This window comes from Pteropus vampyrus, unplaced genomic scaffold (assembly GCF_000151845.1).
Source record: "Pteropus vampyrus isolate Shadow unplaced genomic scaffold, Pvam_2.0 Scaffold261, whole genome shotgun sequence".
NCBI classification, from domain to species: domain Eukaryota; kingdom Metazoa; phylum Chordata; class Mammalia; order Chiroptera; family Pteropodidae; genus Pteropus; species Pteropus vampyrus.
In genome coordinates this window covers 2,794,957-2,815,011 of record NW_011889042.1, presented here as the reverse complement: position 1 = coordinate 2,815,011, position 20,055 = coordinate 2,794,957, and the positions used below count along the sequence as shown (strand labels likewise).

General features: G+C 43.7%; 1 protein-coding gene across 4 annotated transcripts; it reads right to left on the bottom strand.

Annotated features, from left to right (window-relative positions):
* Window positions 1-95: 95 nt before the first annotated feature.
* Window positions 96-10,906, bottom strand: MKS1 (Meckel syndrome, type 1). 4 transcript variants are annotated; one of them, XM_011375091.2, is made up of 18 exons: window positions 10,761-10,906; window positions 10,247-10,356; window positions 9,118-9,188; window positions 8,519-8,674; window positions 7,318-7,415; window positions 6,998-7,126; window positions 6,622-6,726; window positions 5,881-5,989; window positions 5,274-5,330; window positions 4,241-4,283; window positions 3,922-3,984; window positions 3,035-3,105; window positions 2,610-2,679; window positions 2,398-2,505; window positions 1,587-1,720; window positions 991-1,073; window positions 808-905; window positions 96-698 (listed from the first exon to the last, which is right to left on the bottom strand). In XM_011375091.2, exons 1-18 carry the CDS (start codon window positions 10,838-10,840, stop codon window positions 607-609), a joined length of 1,677 nt encoding a protein of 558 aa, XP_011373393.1. In that variant the 5' UTR covers window positions 10,841-10,906; the 3' UTR covers window positions 96-606. The 4 variants fall into 4 exon arrangements, with proteins under 4 accessions (XP_011373393.1, XP_023376159.1, XP_023376160.1 ...); XM_023520391.1 differs by having other exon boundaries at window positions 10,758-10,859; XM_023520392.1 differs by lacking the exon at window positions 10,761-10,906 and adding an exon at window positions 10,457-10,709.
* Between the last annotated feature and the right edge of the window lie 9,149 nt (window positions 10,907-20,055).

Sequence of the window (20,055 nt, the reverse complement as noted above, 5' to 3'; positions counted from 1 at the left end):
TTGCCAGCAACCTGAGCAGAGAAACAGCTGACAGAACATCAGTCAGTATAAAAAGCTTTATGTACAAAAAATACAATAAAAGATACCACCCAGCCAGCAGAAAGGACTGGGCACTGCCTTCAGCCTTCATTTATTCCAGAAATAACTGTACCTCGGATGCAACAAGCCCCAAACAGTAGGACGACACTACCCTGGAGAGACGAGGCTGAGACTCCTGGGCTGGGAATTAAAGATCTATCTCATTTTCCTTCTTTCTGGAGCCTCCACTTGTAGAGAGGTTGTGGAGAAGGAGGCACCTGCAGCCCACTGCTGAGATAGAGGACAGAACTAACCATGGGGTTATCCCAAACTGGTCTCAAAACAAAATAATCCATCTTGGTGTGATGTCCACTTGCGGTAGCTGAAATATGAATATGGAGGCCACAGGGTCTCTGTGGCTTTATTGCCGCATGGCAGGGAGAAGACCCTGCTGAAGACTAGGCAGAGGGGCCGGCTCAGGGGTCTTTGCAGCAGGTCTCTAATAAGAAAGATGAGGAGGTGAGAGAGCACTGGCTCTAGCTATCACTTGTCTTGTCCTCTTGCATGGAAGGCCAGGGTCACAGCAAGCTAGGAGACCATCGTTCCCGAGGGACTCACGAGGTCCTGAGGAAGGCTTTCTCGGGCCTCCTGCATGCGGCGCCGGGCTCGGTGGAAGGCCTCTGTGATAGAAGCAAATACAGCAGTCAGCTGCCACAGTGTAGGGGGCAACACAGCCCACGCTGACCTTGGGTGGCCAGCTAGGGGGTGCGGGGGGACAGGGGAACCTACCCAGCACATTGTGAATGGAACTCTGCTGGCTAAATCCTTCCAGACGGTCCAACACACTCCGCATCTTTTTCCGGAGAGAACTTGACTCCATGAAGGCCCTGCAGGGGAGCGAGCCACATGGCCAAGGCTGCTCTCCAGCCCTCAGGATAAGGAGCCCCAAGGCAGAGGGCCAGGGTCACTCACCTGGACTGCTGCAGGCAGTGCAAGCGGAAGGTGATACTACCTGTGGTCTCTGTGCGGAGCCCAAAGCGGCTCAGACGCTCTCCCTGTGGCATACCATTAGACAGCATCAGGGGTCTGTAGGCTCTAGACCCCAGGCACCATGCTCACTCCCATTCTTATCCCCATTCTTAGGGAGAACAGTTCCGTTGGAGAAACCTCATTCTAGCACCCAGACTCCATCACCTCAAGGCTCACACAGGGCTCCCAACTGTAAAGCAGGGAACATTCCAACTTCATTGAGAATAAGCTTCCTATTGATCCTCCTACCTCTGGTTACCGAGGCTTCAGTGATGGGCTGGCATGAGGGGCTGGTTATTCTGACAGGGACCAGGGGAACCCGCAAAGTACGCTATTTTCCAGATGTCTCCTACGATAGCAGTATAGATATTTGTACCTGATTTAAAATGTGGCCATGACTTCTAGTTTAAGCCACAGGAAGGAAGGGGCTAATAATGAACCAATAAAAAATTAAGGGACCTTAACCCAGATCCCACTTTCTACAGATGAGACAGGAACATAAATTCCCAGAACGAAGTCTCCTCAGAGACAAAAATCACCTTGAAGTTTCCTGGTATCCGCAGGTAGGAGAGGTCCTCCAGTTCTAGAGAACCACCAATGAAAAACCTCCTCAGCTCAGCCACCGTGCCAAGTTCCATGGGTCTCCATGTGGAGACTGTCAGGGTGTGTGAGCCTGTGCAAGAAGAGAAAAATGAGGGTAGGGCCAGAAAGGGCATGTGGTCCCTCACTGACTCCCCAGCAATGACACAGGCCTAGCCACAACTACGACACTGGGCTGGTGACGGTCTGACCTCTGGTGAATATTATCATCATGGTGGTTTAGGACACCGATTTGGAAATCAATCAAATTCAAATCTCAGCTCTGCCCATTGTTACCTGTGTACCCAGGACAAGTTTCTTAACCTCTCTGAGCATCATTCTCATCTAGCAAAATGGAAATAACAACAACACTTACACCTCACAGAGTAGTTGGGAGAATTAAATGAGAAGTACTTAGCATAATGCCTGGCATACAATAAAGGACAACGGCTACTGTTTCAAAATGAACGTTGATCCACTTTGCCATGCAGCTTCTCCCTCAAGGCTGCGAGTCAACCAGAGGAGCAGGGAGCAGATGCCACAAACACTCAGGCTGCTTAGCTTCATGGAGTTAGCTGCAGTTTCACTCAGTCGTCTCTAATGGAGGGGGGACATTCTTCAGAAGGAGCAAGGAATCTTGCAAGTGAACGGCTTCTAATTCCTAATTATCCCTACTTCTCACTGGAAGATGCCGAATCTTTTGGAAGTGCTGGTCTTGTTCCTAAGAGCTAGGGCATGTGAGCCACATGAAGGACAGGGACAAAAGGTCACCTGGGGTGGCGGGCAGCACCAGAGCCGCGTAGCCTTCCACACGGTACCTCTGCCAGAAGTCCAGTGAGAGGACCTCACAGTAGAGCACAGGCCACTCCGGGAGAGCATCTGGGAGCAAGTGAGAGAAGCAGCCACATCACGGGAGGCCTTCGCCAAGAAGACGCACAGCCTAAGGAGACACAAGGCCTAGGAGCAAGCACTGAGCTACTCACCAGCTGATTCATCCTTGTGTAGAAAGGAGGCCTCAAATGTGAATGGATAGGAGAAGTAAGCCACCCTGTCCTAAAAAAGAGTGTCATTTTATACGCGGTGTCATGGTGTGGGCAAGGCCTCACGTGGAATTTGTTCTCCCTGTGGCCAACGACAAGGCTACCTTCCCAAGGGAAAAGGAAAAACTGTCACCCCAGGTAGGAAATTAGAGGCTGAGAGGTGAAGGGACACCCCACCTCGCTCCTGTTCTCAGAGAAGGAGCGAGAGGATTCCAGGACGGGGCAGCTCTGAAGAGCCCACAGGTAAAGGTCAAACCCAACTCTGGAATCTCCCCAGAGGGCGTGGCTGTAGGCCTGATAAATCTTCAGATGCCACCCCAGAATCAGAGTCTTGTTCCCTTCCAGGCACCCCTCTCGTTTGTCCATACCATTCCCACGGACTTGGTGGCACAGGTCTGTGTTATTCCTGAGAGCTGTTGGAAAGCTGGGCTTGACCAGTCTGAAAACCAAAGACCATATATAATAAGTTTGCCTGGCAGGAGGGCAAGCAGTTGAGAAAAAGATGAAGTTCCTTCATCCATTCATTCACTCATTCACACAATCAATTATTCATTTAACATTTACTGAGTGTCTACTATGTGCTATGACCAGTCACTGGGTATCTCGGTGACCAGGTAGAAAAGATCCCTGCCTCTCATGGACCTAACATTCTAGTGAGAGGGAGACTGACCAACCAATAAGAGACTATCAATGAAAAATGCTATACTGAAAACACAACGGGGTAAAGAAACTGGTGATGTGGAAGTTCATTTAGATTGAGTAGTGAGGGAAGACATCTCAGAGGTGACCCTTAGGCTGAGACCTAAACCAAAAGAACCAGTCGTGCAAAGATATGACAGAAAGGGTTTCAGACTAAGGAAATGGTCCTGAAAAGGCCCAGCCTTGGATATTCTAACAGTTTAAAATCAACAGAAGATAGGAAATTAGCCATGAAGGTTGATGACCCACCAACGAGAGAGAAAAGAGGAGCACGGAGCCAGAAGCCAAGAGAAGAGTTTCAGTGAGGAAAAGTGAACTGTTTCAAATGCTTCTGAGAGGGCAAGGAAGGTGAAAGCAAAGAAGTCACTATAGGATTGGACATCTTGGAAGTGATTTATGACCTTGAAAAGAACAGTAACAGTTTTAGGGCAGGAGTAGGGTAGGAAGCCTGACCCAGTGCCTCTAGAAGAGTTATAGAGGCTTTGGGTCAGGCTTCCTACCCCCTCTATAACCGTAAGAATGGTTATAAAAGGAGAGACTTACGAATATTACTTACTAGTTGGTAATTCCACAAAGAAGTGGACGTAGAGATTGTCGTACTCATAGCCTTGAGCTGAAACTAAGAAAACAGGATATTATTTCGGCTTATTTTCTCATCACCCTTGGCAGCCACCCAGTCCTGAAGGGTCTATACAGTTCTGGAAGAAAGTCCCTTGAGTACCAGGAACTCTCTTTTTCTAAGAAAGACTCATGACTGAGTTTTCCAAGTACTGCAGACAACCCAAGGCCTCCACTGGGGCTGGGTGGATCACTTCACAGCTCTAACACAACACTTGCCCAAGCATCAAGAGATCTCTGTCCGGCAAGACACTTACCTATCTCTCCATTTACAAAGAGCCGAAGGGCACCTGGGGCAGTCTAAAGAGAGAAGCGGGAAAGATCAGGAGGCCTGGAGGGAATCGGCACTTCTGCCTGTCTGCAAATCCCCAGAAGACCTGATATTGGATGTCAGATCCATCACTATCACATTTCCTCCCCACCCTTCCACTTCACAGATCTGTTTCCTTCATTTCTAAAATCTGTAAAAAAAGTACATAATGTAAATGGTGGGGAGGACAACTCAGTATGGAAAATTTAGAAAGCCACAACAGCGGCCCTTTGGCGTGCAGTGGGAGCCCGGAGAGCCCTGTTCCCTTTAGATGGCCAGGGTCAAGACACTAGGGAGTCTACTGTTTTAGTTGTTTGTGAGTCCCATCTTATCTAACTTTTTAATGCTGAACATCTACTGCTAATGCAATATAAAAATAATTAAAGTTAATTTTTTAGAAAGAGAGAGGGAGACCGGTGGATAATTCTGTCCTTGTTTCCAGATCTAGAAATGGAACTCCTGGAGTTTTGTTTTGTTTTTAAAGAACCAAACTATCTGACAAACAGAAACAACACCTATTCCCTCTCTATGAGGTCCTCAGAAAAACTATCCACATGAAGAGTGAGGAAAACATTTGTCATCTTTATATTTACTTTTAAAATTAATTATAAAGTAATACATGAATGCATTACCACTACTAAAAATTCAAAACTACCTAAGTTTTAAAGAATAGAAAGTAAATATCCCTGACATATCTCTCACCACCCAGGATTCATCTGCCATCTCTCAATCCCACCTTCTCCCCAGAAAAAGCCACCCATAGCACCCAAGCCTTTCAGGCCTTTTTCTATGCATTAACCTATATCAATATGCAGCATTTTAAAAACATTGGCAAGGACTATCCTCTAAGTGCCCTTTTTTACTTCCTTTGACACTGAAGAGTATGTCTTGGGGAGTTTTGAGAGGCACTGTTACTCAGCCACAGTCAGAATGCACTGGCTGGACCCAGCGGGCAGTGCTGCAGGAAGCCCAGTACTTACCATCTCAAAGTCAGTGCCCACCAGGCTGCTGAGATATTCCTTGTGCCGGCCATAGAGCTGAGGAAGGAAACCAAACCAAAACTCAACATGTGACCCAAGCCAGATCAGGGTTTAGTTCTGAATGGGAGGGAGAAAAGAAGCAATAATGGGAAATGCCACAGAGAACTGGACACTTAAGCATCCCAGTCACTGACATTTTAAAGTGAAGCACGGAGGCTGTGGAGTCCACTGGTCTGGGACCAAATCCTGGCTCTCACACATACAAGCTACATGCCCTTGGGCAGACTGCTTAGCTTCTCAGTCTCTGTTTCCACATTTATAATTGTAATAATAAAAGTATTCACCTCAAAGCGTTGTTTACAGACTAAATGAAATAAAGTACCTGAAGTACCTAGCACAGAGCATGGTAAGTGTTCAAATAAATGGTCATGATGATGATGTTCTAATATGATCAAAAACTTGAGTCTGATATGTCAGCAGTGCTGCCTAAGTCAGGAGAGAGCCATTAAGAGCAGACCTTGCAACTGCCGACATCACCCTTGGGCACGGTTTCAGCTCCCAGGTGCTGAGCTCACCCCTTCAGCACTTAGAATGAACTAGCTCTTACATCCTTGAACACACGCTGCTCCCGCTCCTCCTCCTCTGGCTGTGCAAGGGAGGACACATTGTCGATCGTATACTTCCACAGCTCCTGCTTCTCCTCCTCAGTCTCAATTCTGTAAGGTCAAAGCCACAAAAGGACCAACTCTGATAACAAGAAATGGCACCCTCCAGATCCAGCTCAGGGATGAGCCATCCCTGGCCAAACACCTCACTTAGAGTATATGTTGATGACGGTGGTCAGAATGCTGACCAACCAGGAGAGGGAAACAAAATGGTAAAGCATAAAGGGCACCAGACTAGACTCAGAGAGTATAGGTTCGAGGCCAATAAAGTCACAGTGAAACCCTAAAGCACGACATCCCTGGCACCAAGTTCGCTCACCTGAGTGAGGAATGGACAGGTGGGTCTAGGTAATCTCTAATTTATAGTTCTGTGATTCTAGGACGTAGAAGTGAGGGACAGCTGGCCAGAGGAAAAGACCTGGCTGAGTTCATCTCACCCTATTCTGGTTAGCCCCTACATTCAGCAGCACAGAGAATTATTTTCACTTAACTATACTGCTGAAGCTATCACTTTCAAATTGGTGTAGTTACACATTTTCTGAGAATAGAATCCCCAGTATCCTAGGGGTCTATGAACCAGAATAGAACATGAATCACTGCCTGGGAATTTAAAAGTTAGATGAAGGGCTTTCAGAGCACCTCCTCAACTAGGGGCAAGAAGTGAAGTCCTTTCTTGCTCTCACCTGTAGGGTCCTTTGAGGCCAGTAAAGTCAGGTTTTACTGTGATCACTCCATTGCTGTCCACCTTCAGAGTACAGAGGACATGTTCATACTTCTTATAGCCAAGCCTAGAAACCAGAAAATCAACAAGGTTCAGGATCACTGGTCCCACCTCCAGGGTAAGAGGAAGGGGTATTCAGCCCATGGCAGGGGAAAGGACAAAGTCTATAGTGAAAATTATCATGGTAAAATACTTTCCTTGAGAACAACTATGAAGAACAAAAAGAAGAAAAAGTCCTTCCCTCCCATATACTGCTGGATGACTATAACAGGTGAGTGATGGTTAGTGAGAGGAGATATGATGAGGATCTGAGCAAAGCAGTGAGATGTTTCACTCACTTTCCATAGGGGCCCAGGTCTGCCATGATGTGCATTGTCTGAAGAGGGGTGTTGATGACATGGTTGTTCTTGACAAACTCTTCTGAGGGTTCCCAGGTGACAATTCGTGACTTGAGGATGCCACCCTCCCTGAGAAATAACACAGGAAGGGTCACTTCCCTGGAACCCCCCTGAAAAGCCTGAAGGAGGAACACAGGAGAGCACGGCCAGGTGGGGGCCTACTGTAGAATGGGAAGCTCGAGTCGGTGGGCATGCCGAGCACTCTGGCATGGAAGGACCACAAAGGCCATCCCTCAGCCCCCACACACACTTGCACTCACATCCCTCGCCTGTCCTGACGTCGCCGCCTGACATTTGCCATTCGCTCAACCAAGAATGATGGTACCTCCCTGGTTGCAGTGGTCATTCTCTGACAGTGCTGGGAAAAGAGAGCAATCCTGTGTAACCCAGCTGGTCAGGGCCACACAGGACCAAGTACCTGAAGGGAAGTCTTCCTCCTGAAACCTCATCCGGGACCTGAACCTAAAAGGTGCAGGCATCTCACAATTGCACATGCTAATGGAGGGGAGCAGTGGCACAAACAACCCAAAGAAGATTTCTACCATCTTTGGTTTCCCCTAAGATTTTAGCAGCATATTAACCTTCACAAATGATTTTATTTATGCTAATATTAAAATGAGTCTGCAATCTCTGAGCAGATACCAAAAACAACTTGGGTGAGTTTGCCTGGTACACGTTGACGTTAACTAGGTAGTTGGAAGTTGCCAAATGGGAGACAAGTATTCTGCGGAAAATTCTCACATGGGAACTGAGCATTAAATGTAATTTTATTTACTTTTCCAAAACAGACAATCCAAATTTTATATGCTACCAACCCACAGCTTTCCTAATAAAAACATCAGTCTTTCAAAAATATTCATTTAACACCTGCTCCTTGTGGAGATCTACAAGGTTTTAGACAAAAATCAGAAAATATAGGCTCTACTCTCCATCGAGGAGTTTAAAATCTCACTGAAAAGATAGAACATGTCAGGCAATGACTGAAGAAAATGTTAAACAAGTCCACCAAGGTATGTTGACATAATTGAGGCAAACCAAGGACATGAGCCATTCTCTATGGATGTACTGAACTCCTCTTCAAACCCATATATGCTCCAGAGTTTTGGCTGTTGAATTTTACCTAGATGGTTCTAGATTACACTCCCCTGTCTTACCTCAAGATGTATGGAGGAAGGCAAGCCGAGTGGCTGCTTCTCCCAGTTTGTAGTCTGTAAGCCTATCTAGAGACCCTGCTAGCAACTCCAGGCCCTCCAGCAGGTGGAGAAGGGAGCAGCTGCTACACCACCTGCAGACTGTGCCTACTCTACTCCAGCTTGGCTGCCAGCAGCACAAGGCAGTTCCTAGACAGGCTCTCTGTCTCCCCTTCACAGGCTCCTGATTTAACACACGGAATCCAGGGAGGCCAGAAAGCTCAGGGAGGCAAAGGAGAAGGAAACTATGGGACCTTGGAAAGAGCAGTACCTCCTCCAAATTGGTATATCTATCAGAGTCAGTGTAGGTAAAGATTCGGCGATTCTTCCTGCCACCCGAATCCTCCAGCTTCAGGATCTCTAGACGGTACTGATGATCCAAAGGGCTCTGACAGGCTGCTTCATTTTGGTACAGATCTACTTCAAACTGAGGTCACAAGGAAACAGAGATCTATTGAGAATATGTCAAACTTTAGATTCTATAACTGTTCAATTAAAGCAGTCCTATAGAGCTGATACAATTGGACACATCTTCATAGCCAACTCATTTATCTAAACTAATAGAGGGCAGGGAATCCAAAGAATGCTAGAGCTAAAAGGAACCAGAGTGATGGTCTAATCCAACTCTGTTGTTACAGATGGCATGTGGCCCAGAAGTGAAAAGTGCTTCGCCCAAGATCATAAAACTGGGTAGTAGTAGCAGTCACTATGTTACACTGCCCCTGTAAACACAACAGGGGAAACTATAAACTGTTAGAAGCTTTCTGGAAATCAGTTTGACTATATGTATCAAGAATCTTTCCCTGCCACCATCCCAGTGAAGGTGGACCAGGTAGAGGTAGACTGAGTAGACAAGTGGCAATGGCTCACCTGGCTAAAGAGCTTCTCCTGCCACCCAATCAAGACCTCCTCCTCTTCATCTTCATCTGGGCGGTGTCCACCTCCAAAGACAACAAAGTGAGTCAAATGTTTGAGCCAAACCAGCACCACTTCTAGCTCTGTGGTTAGTTATAACCAAAGTCCCTGCTCATATATTTGCCACAAAACCAGTTGCAGTTCAGTGATTTGTTAAGCATTCACTCTAGACAAAGACTGGAGAGGCTATGTATATACGGAAGCCAGGATTAAGATCTAAGGAATCTTAATCACTACTCTAATTTGAATAAAAGAACATGATACCTTCCAGGAATTATTTAATCTAATTCAGTGGCAGAAGCTGAAATTTGGATTTGGCTAAATAGCTCTTCCTCAATCCCAGTTGTCTACATTTGCTAAGGAAACTCTGGCATTTTTATCCTTACTATTCCTGAAGCCATATATCTAGAATCACAAACACTGTAACCCTAGGAGACCAAGTATCAGGAGAGAAGAAGAAAGGCAAATAAATGATTATATAAAGAACCAAATCTAGTACACTTCTAGCTGAGTATGCCTTTTTCAGAAACATATGCTTCACAAGCCACCAACCCACACTCTTGCCCAGGAATATTTTTTAACAGTAACAACAAAAGCAGAGACTAGAGGCCTAACACAAGTACACTGTCCTCTCTGTCTCACTCTTCTGCCTTCCCAGATAAGAAAAACTGCTGATGTGCACATTTTTCAAGTGTACTCCAATTTTAAAATTGTTTTAAAAAGTATTTATACGTATGCTTAGAATTTGGAGCATATTTTCTCTTAGAAAAAAAAATGTCATAAATGGAATTTAGAAGGGAAAAAAAAGGAATTTAGGTTGCCAGGCAAATTTATTATATAATATATCTTGATGGCAGGAATCATGTCATTCAATTTTCATACACAACATAATATAGTAGTTAAAATTGCCTAGGATCAAATCCTGGCTTCAACATTTACCAGCCATGTGCCCTTAGGCAAGGAACCCAACCTCTCTATGCCTTTTCTCAGACTACAGCCCTGGGTCTACCCTGTCTTAAGAGGTCACTACCACCCTAGACGACTCTCAGATCCCCACGGGGTCACATCACCACCATACACCCACTGGCAGCTGGGTGAGGACTAAAAGTGGCCAAGTCTATGAGGTCCTTCCCACGCTGGGCAGCAGGCTGGTATTGGAGAAAGGTGCTTGATGTGATTCTTTGCAGGTGGACTCTGTAAGGAAAAGAGAATCCCAAAATACTTGTTACAAGACACACGAGAGCAACACGGAGCAAAGATGGGAGAAACAAAACACATAAGAGGGTGGGGCTACCAAGGTTGCAGGCAACTGAGGGGAAGTGAGTAGGGCGCGGGGTCCTAAGGGAACAGTGAAGATGAGAAAGTGTACTGGGGATCCAGGGCTCCGAGGAATTTGGGAGGGGCAGGGACTTGAAAGGGCTTGGGTGGGTCTGGAAGCTGCGAGTGAAGAGGGTTCCGAGTATTGAGGGGAGACGCAGAGAGACCGTGGAGGCAGTGATCAGGGTTGTAAGCGAAGTCGGGGCAGCCGAACACAGCGGAATTCAGGCTCGAATTATCTGAGAGCATAAAAGCATGGGGCTCCGGGGCGATGCGACTACCGGAGGCGCAAGTTGCGCACGGGGTCCCGGGAGCGATACACAGCCTCCCCGCTGTCAGTGTTCCAGACGGTCTCCGCCATGACAGCTGCAACGCGCCGCGACAGCGCCGGAAAGCGCACCGCCTCCAGTTCCCCCGGCAACGGAGACGCTGGGTACCGCAGGCGGTGGAGGCGCTGCGCGCGCAATCCTCAATTACCAGCGCGGCGCCCAGATGCCAGTCCGGTGCAGGCCCCGCCGAGGCTCGGCTCCGACTTTGGCTGGGGTCCTGCGAAATCACTGCTTTCTACATGTGCGAGAGAACGCACTCGCACCCAAGGCCGACTTGATGCACTTTACAAATGAGGAGACTAAGGCAGAGCCACTGGCCCCTTTCATACGGATTCAGACATGGTTATGGGGACTAGACCCGGGTGCCGTGAATCCTGACCACTACTTTTTCCACACCACACTGCCTTCTACTGAATGCTCGAAAAATTTAGCCTGAAAATCGGTGGACGTGACTCACAGAATGTTTCCATTCTTCCTAAAGGAGTCAGGGAAGGTGATGGCACTTACTCAAACAAGAAAATATATTCTTGGACGGAAAAAAAAAAAAAAAAAAAAACGTGTCAAATTTTATTTCTTGTGTTGATATTCGTTAAGCCAGAGAAAGAAAAAACAAGGAAGCTAGCAATAAGGAAGGGAAAGATGTTATTAAACTGGTTTTCCCTCTGCGTGTTAGTTCCAGATTTTTAAGGCCTTGGATACTGCACTGGCCTCCTGAAAGCCAACAAAGTGCCATTCAGAAGTCATAGTTCATTGGGCATCAAAGGCAGGTCACATCATAACCTGGAATCTGGCTCCCTGGCATCCCCAAGGAAGTGTCAGTTGTTATTAGCCTTTGACATTTGCTACTCCCCCAGAGTAAGCAGTTGTCCCGGACATTGGGATTCTTATGCCAATATGATTATATGGCATTAGAAACCTGGGCAACATAGCTGCTGCTGTGTCACACAAAGAACTCACCATAATAGTAGAACCATTGTTTAGAATCCAATACAGTTGAATGCTTTGTTTGTATTGTCCTTAATCCTCCTAAAAGCCCACTAAGTAAGTATTGTTATTCCCATTTAATTGATGAAGTTAGTGAAGGCCAGGGTTTAAAGAGCCTGCTAAAGCAGAACCCTAGGAAATGGTGTAAAGAGCTGGGATTCTAGCCCAGATTTGAGGCCAGAAAACCTTCCATTCTATCTCGAATTCTCTCACCTACCAGTTTATTCCTCAAGAGCACACAATTTACAACCTGGGAAATAATTATTTCACAAAATGAAACCATGGAGGCAGAATACTAGCTCTTAAGAAATGGTCTTTCTAATTTTTCTTTTTGAAGTAGTGAATAGACAACACTGTGTCACATGAACAACAAACAATAAAGGTGGAGATTGCATCAACAGTTTGGTTTTATAACTATATCAAACTTATAGCAAAGTCAATTTGATATCATTGTAAGCAAAATAGGGTACTATACCACATAGTATGGAAATAAAATTTACGGGTATAAGTAACCATAATTGAATTATTTTTATACAGGTTAACTAGATTTTTATGTTTCTCTTTGTTTATTGGTATCTATAAATCAGTATTTTTAAAACTGGAATCCATGAGTGGTATTTAAGTGTTCTATGAACTCTTTCCTAGAATTTTATGAGAAGCATTTTGTGGAAAAAATTTATGACTTTTATCAGATTCTGCAAGGAGTTTGTACCCTGAATGACCTGATTCCCACTACATTTATATACTGACACCTTGTTAAAAGTCAAAAGTTAAGATTACATATCATAAGAGCAAAATCCATTGTATCATTACCAGCAACCCTTCCACACTCATCCCTAACCAAGATGGTTCAGAGCTGACATGTACTGTGTTCTCCCTAAAATAACACCATCATTTGGAGAAATTTTTTCGTTTAGAAAACACTTGCACAAATAATCATGAAGGGTAACTATTATTGCCTCCATTTCAAATATTTATAAACCAAGATATTAATTAAATTTCTCATAGCCTTATGACTAGGAAGCATAGAGCCTGGATTTACATTCCAGAAGTTCTGACTCAAACCTATGGGCTCTCCTTTGAACTGTGCTGCTTCATTATATCTACTCATCCCAATCCTTCCCCCAATTTTTTTCTTTTCTAAACCAGCCCCATTTGGGCCACATCAGAACAGCCTACTACTCTCCCTTCTCCTCCTCTGTTGTCACTTTATCACTTACTTGGGTTCTCCTCACTACGAGACTTTAGGAAAGCAGAAGGGGAAGAGGAAGAACATCACTATAGGATCTTTCTTACCAAGCGAAACATTTACCTACCACATGATTCAGCAATCCCACTCCTAATTATTTACTCCAAAGCAATGACAACATATATCCACACGAAGACTTAATGTGAATGTGCATTGCAACTTTACAATAGTAAAAATAGGAAACAGCCCAGATGTCTACCAACATATAAATGTTTAAACAAATTGTATAATATCTATACAATGGAATGCTACTTCACAATAAAAACAAAGTAACTGCTGACACATAAAACTATATGAGTGAATCTCAAAAATCATTATGCTAAGTGAAAGAAGCTGGACACAAAAGACTATAACTTGTGTGGTTTTTTTTCATATGACTTTCTAGAAAAAAAGAAAAACTATAGAGCTGGAACACAGAAAGTAATTGCTGGGAATTGGATTTGGGAAGAGGGGCTGACTATAAAGGGTCAGTGCAAGATAATTTGGTGGATAATGGAACTGTTTTAGATGGAACTGTGGTGGTGGTACACAACTCATTGCACTTCTTAAAACCTATAGAATTGTGCATCACGATGAGTGAATTTTCCTGTATATAAATTGTAAACAATTTACTAGGTTGTGAGAGGTACCTTAAATGAAATATAGACAGTGACAAAGGAATCTGTGTTACAAATGACTCACATAAGCACAGTGAGGGGAGTAAGAAAAAAAGGAGCCACCCTAGGTAACTTTGGAAAACAGTTTTTTGACTGAAACTGAAGGCTAAAGATAAAAAGAATTATCCACAATGCTGTACTCTAAATAAAGTTGCACAATAAAGTTGGTAAGTTTATTTCTCAGAGGAGTATAGGCTAGCAATTCCAAAACTACTTAGATGTATACTAAGGTTTGAAAAATAAGTAAACATATTGTTGATAACATGAGCCATATTTTTCCACTGTCTGAGAAAGAAGTTACATATAAAGAAATGGGTGAAGGCAAGAGTGGATCCTGTGGTACTAGATCACAGTTGGAGTAAGCAGTAAAATCTCATGGTTATTTAAAAATATGTACTTATAAAGACAGGGTCAGAAATGAATATAGTTACATATGTATATATGCATGAGTTGGTACTCACACATATAGTTCCTAGTTCTGTCCACTGAGACAGTCTAGAAGTGATCACTCCCCAACAGAAATGAAGACTCCCAGTGCCCAGACTGTGGTTTCTAAATACCATTCTCTAATACAAAGCAATGAGGGTTCATTGGAGAATTGATCGATTCCCTGAAAGAAGCAGAATCTCTCAGGCATTTCTGGACTAGGGAACATCCATCAGCCAAGGGCAACCCTGAGATGAGTGCTGGTATGAGCTGTTAATAGTCAATATGCTCAGCAGTTGGTCAAGAGAACCTGGGCAGGGCACGAACAGCATCTGCTACAAGTAACTCTAAGAAAGGCAATCCCAGGAAACCAGTATGGGCTAAACCCCAGATAGCTTACTCAGGGCCCCAGGAGAGTGAGCATCTTTACCTTTTTCCAGCTCCTTCCAGGCAGTGTGCCAACAAGTAGAACAGGTGGGACCACATGGGTATTACTGAACTGACATTATCAGCCAGTAGGAGAATAAAATAGGTCAGCAGTACCCAGAAGCTCGACCTCTGAAGCAGTTCATTTGTATGTCAAAGCCAAATCTCAATTGCCTTTTCCCAAGAAACATACTCGCTTTCTGATAATTAATTGCTTTTATCTTGGGAAGCCCTATTTTCCCTACAATGTGTCCCAATAGGTTAGCCCACATCTTCAGTGACATGTCAAGACCTGGAGCAATAAGAGTGTTCTAAATAGTAAGACTCTGATGACTTTGGCTTCTATAGCTCCTCCCCTTCCAAGCGGACATTTCAATTTCTAGAAATGAAGGGACTTTAAAGTTCAACTTCTGTGTTCCTCCCTTTCTTGGTATTATCCCGGAAGTACAAAGAAATTAATCTCTTCAGTAAATTCTAAAAAGTGCCAGGACTTTCTGCCAACTGTAAGATAGTTTCAAGTTTGGTCTCCTTAAAGTCCACTGAATTTTCCCAAGCCAGCAATGACCTTTTGAAAGTCTATATTCATATCTACAACAATAATTTTGAGTCAAGTTCTTGGCTATTGTCTCAAAAGAATCATTTGGCTACAGCTATTGGGATTGAAATTAGGTGGTAATGCAGATTACTTTGAGTAAAGATTCTCAGCAATCCTGTCTAAGCCCCTAAAAGGAGGTAGTTATGAGTTTGCTCTGTAATTCATTAATCAATTCACTTCATTTATTTGTTCAATGAACATTTATTGCTGGTCTTCTATCCACATAGAAGACATATCCACATAGGTATGAAAAATTACTGCTTGGCTATCACCCATGGGAACATAATGCTCTAACAATAAACTTTCTGCTTCTGTACCCCCGCTTGCACAACCTACCTATGGGTTGACAGTTAGTAAAAAGAAGAAAAATAGACTTGTGTGTTCAAACAGGATGAAGAATAGGGGTTTAGAGCTTAAAAACCCTGTACCTCTACATTTTGAGGCTGCTTGATTTGGGGTCTGTGTACCCCTGGCAGGCCCGGCTGGTTGAATAAAGAGTGTGATTTCTGGTGGTCCGTGTGTCTATATACAGTCTCTGAACTCATGGAGTTTAATTATGGCTGGGGGAGATAGCTAGACAATAAATAAATAAAAATGCAAAATAGGGTACAGTAGATGGTCCGATCCTTGAAGAAAAATAAACAAGGAAGTATGATAAGAATCATCAGAAGAGAAGAGTTTGAAATTTTTTTAAAAGGGAAATCAGGAAAACCCTCACTGAGACTGATATTTAAGCCAATACCTGAAGATGGTGATACAGCAAAGCCATGTGGATAGCGAGAGAATGAGCATTTCAAGTAGAGGAAACAGCCAACACAAAGCTGGGTAGGTGGGACATCGGTATACATTGTTTTTATTCTCAATATTATTGTAATTATTCACATATATTATTAAATTAAATATGGCTCCAAGCTTCCACTCAACAAAGCTAATGAGATGTTCAGTGCCAGTCAATATTGGCAGCCCTTCCCACTCGCTGGACTCAGAGCAGAGTCCTTTCCCTGTGCCCTGGAAAAGGACCTCCAGTCCATCATGGTCATTGCTAGGAATGTCATGGCCCAAGCTTGCAGCTGAGCCAACTGCTTGCTGTCTCCTCATTATGTCCATCTTCCTTATGGCTAACATAGTTCCCTGAGGCCACAGCTTTAAGGATCAGTCCCAAATAGTCATGTGCTGTCCTGTCAGAGGTCCTACCCCATATAGGAATGCTTCATGGAAGCAAAAGTTCCCTGCTTCTTGGCCCTGCATCTCCAGGGTAACTGGCAATCCCTCCATCTCCTCAGGATTCAGGAATCCAACTGTTCTCTCTATTTTCCCTCTTCTCCACTCCTAGTATCTCAATGCGTCTTTCCAAACTTTGTGAGCTAGGTTTGTTTTTCAGTTATGTTGTTGTTATTGGTGGTGGTGGTGGTTCGTTGGTTGGTTTATTCTTTATTTGCTTGTTTGTTTAAAACAAAGGCTTATTAATTTCCCAGGAGGCAAGGAAAATCCAGCCCTCCAGGACACAAAGCTTTAATTGCTCTCTCGAGGGAGGGTTGAAGGAAAACTATGTTTATTCTTTCAAAAGAAGAAAATAGAGTTAAGATCTCAGTCAGGTTAATCTACCACATAAACATCTATGGAATCTTCTCCCGGCTCTCTGTCTCCAGGACCACCGGGTTGTTCCAGGGTCCTCTGAGTTCTTGCTTAGATGATTTCAACAGGTTCCCACCTGACCTTTCTTTCTCCAGTCTTGTCCCTATTCAGTTCTTCTCCATATCGAAAATGAAGTGACCTTTCTAAGACAATAATCTGATGAGGCTTAAAACCTCTTTGCCAGTTAATGAATGAGCACATGATTCAGTTCCATCTAGTGAGATGTGAGAAAAGTCTTGCCAGAATTTCTGAGAAAGCTATTCTTTCTTTTCTATGAGATTCTCTGCCTTCCTCTAAATGTGGTTGTGTGCAATCTTGCCTCCAAAGGAAAGATGGAGTTGAAGCTTAGAAAAGGCAAAGCCAGGAGAACTACAGGGTAGAAAAAGCCAGAACCACTGAATTAAGTCAACCCTGACTTAATTCTCTGGACTTCTGGTTAGAGTTTTCCTTTTTTAAAAAAAATGTTTCTGATGATCAAAAATATGGAACTGAGATGGGTGGTACAGCAATGTAAATATACTTAATACCGAACTGTGCACTTAAAAATGATTAAGATGGTAAATTTTATGTTGACTGGAGTGTACTACGATTGAAAAAACAAATTCCAACAACAGTATGGAAAAAAAGAGTATAATGACCACTGTGTGTCCAGCATCCAACTTGAAAATTTCCCTATTAAGTTAAGCCAATTTGAATTGGGTTTTCGGTGACCTAGGCCCAGTAAATACATGCTAAAAAATGCAGAATTTGGTGCCAGTAAGTAGGACTGCTGGAATTAACGGAACTTAAACTTGGTGGAATTGGCTAAACCAAAGAAACAGGGCTTGACCCTGAGCGAGAAAGTTAGCAATCCTCGTTAAGTAATTGTGAAATAGTTAGTTTATCTGCCTCTTGAGGTTTAATGTGCGAAAAATTACCTGGAAATCTTGTTCGAGTGAGGATCCCAATTCAGTGGGTCTAGGATGGGAACTGAAATTTTGCATATCTGAAAAGCTCCCAGGTAATGCCAATGCTGGTGATCCAGGGACCCACACATTGGCTAGCAAGACAAGTGCCATGCAGGCTGGATGGCGAGGAAAATTCAGGACGTTGCACTGCGTTAGAAACTTCGCATAGTCCTTGGTAAGGTTCTACAAGGAAGAGACATGCTTAGCCTCACACTGGCCGGTGTCAAAACAGAGAAAGAAGAAAATACATCTCTGTTAAGAGAGGTTCTCGCTGCCTTTGCACTAGAGTAAAAAAATAGCTGAAACATGATAACGTCACTTTGTCTATCTTGGTCAACTTTTTAGAGTGTGTCCATATTTATAGGAAATACACGTGAATGGGTAAGTGAACTCACTATAAGAAAGAGTTGCTCAATAATTAGAGCCATCCAGCAAAAAAGTAGGTTGCCATGTAAAGTAATGAGCTCCCCAACCTAGGAGTGTAGGGCAGTGACTTGGTGACCATCCATCAAGGATGAGGTACAACAGTGCTTCTCCAACTCTAATGTGAATAAGTATTTCCTGGGGATCTCGTGAAAATGCAGATTCTGATTTGGTAGGTCTGGGGTGGGGCCTGGGATTCTGTATTTCTAAACAGCTTCAGGTCCTTGGACCACACTCGGGGTAGAAAGGATGTAACAGGAAATCCTACAATGAGTAGAAAGTTTAGTTAGTTAGTAGTTTCCAAATCTGCCTATATCTTAGCTTCATCCCCTGTGCCAAGGATTCAAATTCTGTAGATGAGGAACAAGGCCTGGACACCTTTACTTTAAACAAACTCTCTACTGATTTAGGCAGAATTTGGGAACTACCAACCAGAGGCTTCTTAAATGTATTTCAAATTCTAAGCTTCCTTTTCTCAAGAAAATGAGAAATATAAATCAGGATGGAGCAAAGCCAGGCTGGCCATGATTCTCCCACTATAATTACATTGTAAATACCACAAGGTCAAACACTTCCCTATTATTTAGAAGTTGTAGGTGTACACTCACTCCTTTTCTTGTGAAATTGGCATTTTCCATCCTTTTGCAGAGCAGACTTCATTGTACTCTCAAAATAACTCAATTAATGAGAGTTCGTGAGCTTTATCAACCCATGGTGATATAACTTAATTATGTTAAAAAGAGGAACTTACACGTTAGGTTTCTTGGAGAATTTTTCAAAAGACAAAGAAATCTAAGATTGTGTGACACAACTGAAATTATCCCACAAATAGGAATGATCCAAATTGAGTTTGTTAGAGTCATGCTCTCTTGCTCCAGATGCATCTGTGAGCCAAGAATTGCATATCCCTGATATGAAGCTGTAGATTTTTATTATTATAGATTTTATAAGTTCCAGGAGGGCAGAATCACAGACTGGCTTGGGCAATTCCTGTTTTCCTATCCGCCCATCATCAGTATCCTCTCTTGTGACATAGCCACAAGTGAAAAGATTAATGGAGATGGGCAAAAGCCTGATCCTAGAACTTGGGGCTGGAGAGGGAGGCAGGGGTTAGGAGAAGGGCCTATTGAATTGGTAAGATGTAAAATCCATTGAAGACCATCATGGGCTACAGATGGAAAAAGAGCAAGTATTAAGGAAGACCTGTAAAATATGCCCTGCAGGCCGGGGGGAAGAAAATAGGTAGCCTGTACCTGGGCATCTTGACCACACTCTCATCAATCTGGGTCAGGTGCCCCTCCAGGGTCCTCCCAACACACAGAGTGTTCTCTATTAGCATAGGCACAGTGAGTCCCTTCTGCCTGATATTCTTCCTTCCCTCTTCTACTCCCATACTTGGGCTCACTCCCCTTCATACTCACCTCAAACACTGCTTGCTCAGGGCAGCCTCCTCCATCTTGACCATGTTAGTCCCTTGCTTTATGCCCGCAGATCATATGTACCCCATTTCTTAGCATTCTTATAGTTTATAGTTATACAATTAAAAGTGTGATTTTTAAAAAAATTACTGTCAACTCAGAAATCATGTCTGTCTTGAGTCTCGAGACACCTCAGAACTTAAGTGCCCAGTACATGGTAGGCACTTGCTCAATAAATGAACAAGTATCTTTTTCTATGTCTTTCTGCCCCACTTACTAAGAGGAAGTGAGCTTCCTAAGAGGAAGAACTAGGCTTGATTTATCTTTGTATCCTGGGGTAACTCAAAACAATGGCTCGATGTATAATTATTTGAATTGTACTTAACTGAATTAAATATTCGGGAGTAGCAGTGCCCTGGGCTCTGGGCTAGGATTCAGGGGAAATTCCAGGGTTCAGACAGGGAAGCTACAGTGAGGTCATTGACCAA

Bases quoted from the DNA above. Each gene is read 5' to 3' on its own strand.
- MKS1 (XM_011375091.2), bottom strand. From the start codon at position 10,840: ATGGCGGAGACCGTCTGGAACACTGACAGCGGGGAGGCTGTGTATCGC. The intron at 10,357-10,760 runs GTAGTCGCATCG...TTTTCCTTACAG, and splicing joins GTGCGCAACTTGCGCCTCCG to AGTCCACCTGCAAAGAATCA. The intron at 5,990-6,621 runs GTGAGAGCAAGA...TTGACCTTACAG, and splicing joins GGCCTCAAAGGACCCTACAG to AATTGAGACTGAGGAGGAGA.